The sequence below is a fragment of the Gymnoscopelus braueri genome (genome assembly GCF_963280865.1).
Source record: "Gymnoscopelus braueri genome assembly, chromosome: 15".
NCBI lineage: Eukaryota > Metazoa > Chordata > Actinopteri > Myctophiformes > Myctophidae > Gymnoscopelus > Gymnoscopelus braueri.
The window spans coordinates 20,677,127-20,680,628 of NC_137620.1; the positions used below are offsets into that span (position 1 = coordinate 20,677,127).

A 3,502-nucleotide genomic window follows, 5' to 3' on the forward strand; every position below is an offset into this window, starting at 1 on the left:
AGGTTTCCACCGACAACGATGATATACAATATGGAATGGTAGAAGAACAGAAATTGTCTACGGTTCTTATCAGACACAACTTAAGCAGTAACATAGTAGCCTGGGACCAGACGAATCTGCCAGTGCAAAAAAAGAATTACCCTGTATTCAAATATGGGAGACTGTAATTGGTATTTGGTTGTAGGTCTAACCAATTCCATCCAGAGCCATTCTTTTGATCCTGCCCAAGAAGCACCAGACTCATATCCACGCAGTGATATAGTCTGGCCATGCGAGGCTAGTAACAAAGGCCTATGGTTACATTCCAGGATATAAGAACTATGCTGTCACCTTTCCTGTTCACTCTCTACCTCCAACTACCATTTCAACTTACGTGCCATATCATTCCACTGTTAACGAGGAGGAGTACACAATGGAGAGCATTCTATGGTGGTGTGACAGCAACCACCTCCTAATTGAAAGAAATTGGTCTCCTGGTGAACCTGAAAATGTATACTGTTTACTGAAGAGCCGGAGAGATGACCCCTGTACTGAACAAACACGTACTATACAAGGATGACTATCAGCATAGAGCTTTAACTTTAACTAGAGCAAAAACAAATCACTTAGGCCTACACCCCCTTTGACCTAAAAAGATTTCATTTAGCAAACATAAGCAGGCAGTAAACTGGTTCGATTAGTAGGCAGAGTGGCTTGCAGGACATAATTATACTGTACTACTCAGTGGAGAGGTTTGGGCATGTGATCTCACGTGGATGTGGGCATGACATGTCTGTTGATAAGTGTTGGGAGAGGAGGTGGAGTTTGAACAGGGAAGAGGAGAGAGAGAGAGAGCTTGTGTCATCCAGTTCAGTATAACTGCCTCATGACACAAGGAATCGTCAGACGTACACCCTCCCGAAACACATCTGGAAGTCATGTGAGATGTATGCCAGTGCTGCTACGTTGCACTATTGTATGCATGCATGTATTGCTGGTGGAATTCTGGGGTGAACCTACAATGTATGTCCCTGCACAGCTATTATAATAAACAAGTACTGATTTCACAAACAATGACATACGGAACACTTGCACACCAAGTTCCCAGCACAATATAGCCTGGGTCACTTAAAGATTTTGTTCTCAATCTCTCATGACCTCATTACAAGGCCAATCACACACAGCCACATCTCAAGATGTTGTCTACATCCGTAAACTCTTTCCACTCAAGAGACAAACTTGATGATGATGGCAGCATTACAGATCATCCTGCATCTGTGCCTACTCCTGTGTGAAAAAGGTAATATAATCAAACTATTGTACCTACAATCATAACAAACGTCCACTGTTAAAATGATATGTACTGTATTTTCATGTTTTATATTTCTGTTTCTAGTTCCTTCTGCTAAGTTATTGGTACTGGAACAGGAGAAGAGTTTCATAATGGCCAATGTTGGAGACAACGTGACTTTGCACTGCTTCTATGAAGATGTCGACATGACGTACTTATACTGGTACAAGCAAAGTCTTGGAGATAAACCGGAGCAGTTAGCATTCCGTATCAAGTTGAAAGAGACGGCTTCTTTGTCAGAGAATTTGAAGAATGATCCCCGTTTCTCCGTGGTCCCAGGAGAAGGAATAAATCATCTCAACATCTCAGATGTGCAATTGTCAGACTCTGCAATGTATTACTGTGGGATGGCGCAGTATTCTGAAATTCAGTTCAAAGAAGGAGTCATGCTTATTGTTAAAGGTACCTCGAGCAGCATCCAAGCAATTGTCCAGGAGCCACCAGAGAAGTCAGTCCACCCAGGAAACGCTGTGACTCTGAACTGTACCGTCCACACTGAGCCCTGTGCTGGAGAACACAGTGTCTATTGGTTCAGACGATCAGAAAAATCTCAACCAGTTTTCTTTTACACCCATGACCAACGTTGTGAAATAGCAAACACAACACAGGGAAGCTTCTACAACTTCTCCATGAAGAACCTGAGACTGAGTGATGCTGGAACTTACTACTGTGCTGTGGCCTCATGTGGGGAGATACAGTATGGAAATGGAACCAGGCTGAACGTTAAGGGTACAGTAAGACTTCAATACTCACCATTATTTACACTACTATATTTACACTACTATGGGCTTATGACAAAGTAATCAAGTAAACAATAATTTGTGAGAATGCAGCTCTAATGTGCTTTTAAAGCTTTAAACAAACTCTATCTATTACAAATAGATATTTCCTTGTGCTAAATCTCTACAGACACAACGCACGTTTTCTTGCTGTATTCCCTGGGTGTGGCACTGGTCATTTCCATCATCCTGATTATTGTTTTGTCTTCCATCATCTACAAGCTGAAACAGGGAACATGTATTAGTAGTGGTGAGTGAGTTCCAAAGCATTTAGATTTTTGTGGTTATTGAAACACTGGTGCAGACAGGGAAGGATCGTAACATTATGTGTATTTGTTCTCTAGGACATTCACATGTTTCCTCGGTGTCTCCTACAAACACAGTGGTAGGTTTAAGTCATTTATTTGACATCATTTATCTTCTTTGTGTTCCCCCAGCCACAAAGTCCACACTAGCTTGTTCCAATGATCATAATTTTGTCCCCTGTTTTGAAATTTAAGCACCAGAATGAAGACAACCTCCATTATGCTGCTCCGAGTCTCAGCAAGAAGAGCCGATCAAGAACGCAGAGGAACATCATGGAGAACGATACTGTGTATGCTGGAGTTAAACAATAGAACTGATATATACAGTACTATCCACTGCTATCTCCTTTGCAGGGCTCACCCATACACTTATTATTGAGTTCATAAAACCTTACAAATTCTCTGACAAATTAAGGCACTTCTAAACAGTAAGTAAACAAATAGGTATCAGTTTACTCCTTATATTAATTTAATTTTAAAATGCTTTCCTGCTTACAATATATATATATATTTTCTAAATTCTTTTGTATACTTTATTGAGTCAAAACTAGTAAGACATAATATTTTGAAAACTCACCTTGTGAAAAAGTACTGTCATTTTAATTACTAAGCTTAAATGATGCATGCAATCATTTAGTAATCAATAAACGGACAAACATATTATTTCTCTCTTTCTGTGTTTTATTTCATTTTATTCTATTATTATTTACTTATTTAAAAAATTGGGGGGGAGGGGGATCCTCACTCATAGCCATCATTGGTCAGAGTAACTTGTGTATGAATATTTGCCGGCGGAATGCATGTTGGAGACATACTCCTGCCATTGCCATCGAGCAAAGTACTGGCCTTAAAACTGGAGCAGGTCCCCAGGTACTGCTCAGTGCCTGTCGAGTGCGCCTAGTTAGGATGGATCAATACAGATTATTAATGAATAAAGTATAGAATTCAACACTGGCCGCTTTGTTTGCCCTGTTGTTGACACATTGTTAGAATTTTATCATCAACTTCTTGAACTTTTGTAAGTCCCTCTGGAGTAGAGAAATTACATATATCAACAGCAATAACTATTAAAATCTAAGGGCTTTTTG

At 39.9% G+C, this 3,502-nt stretch overlaps 1 protein-coding gene across 1 annotated transcript; it reads left to right on the plus strand.

Annotated features, from left to right (window-relative positions):
- The first annotated feature begins 1,438 nt into the window (after positions 1-1,438).
- LOC308101842 (uncharacterized protein) lies at positions 1,439-2,943 on the plus strand. The gene is made up of 4 exons (XM_080451345.1): positions 1,439-2,059; positions 2,240-2,359; positions 2,454-2,494; positions 2,610-2,943. Exons 1-4 carry the CDS (start codon positions 1,477-1,479, stop codon positions 2,724-2,726), a joined length of 861 nt encoding a protein of 286 aa, XP_080307471.1. The 5' UTR covers positions 1,439-1,476; the 3' UTR covers positions 2,727-2,943.
- The last annotated feature ends 559 nt before the right edge of the window (positions 2,944-3,502 follow it).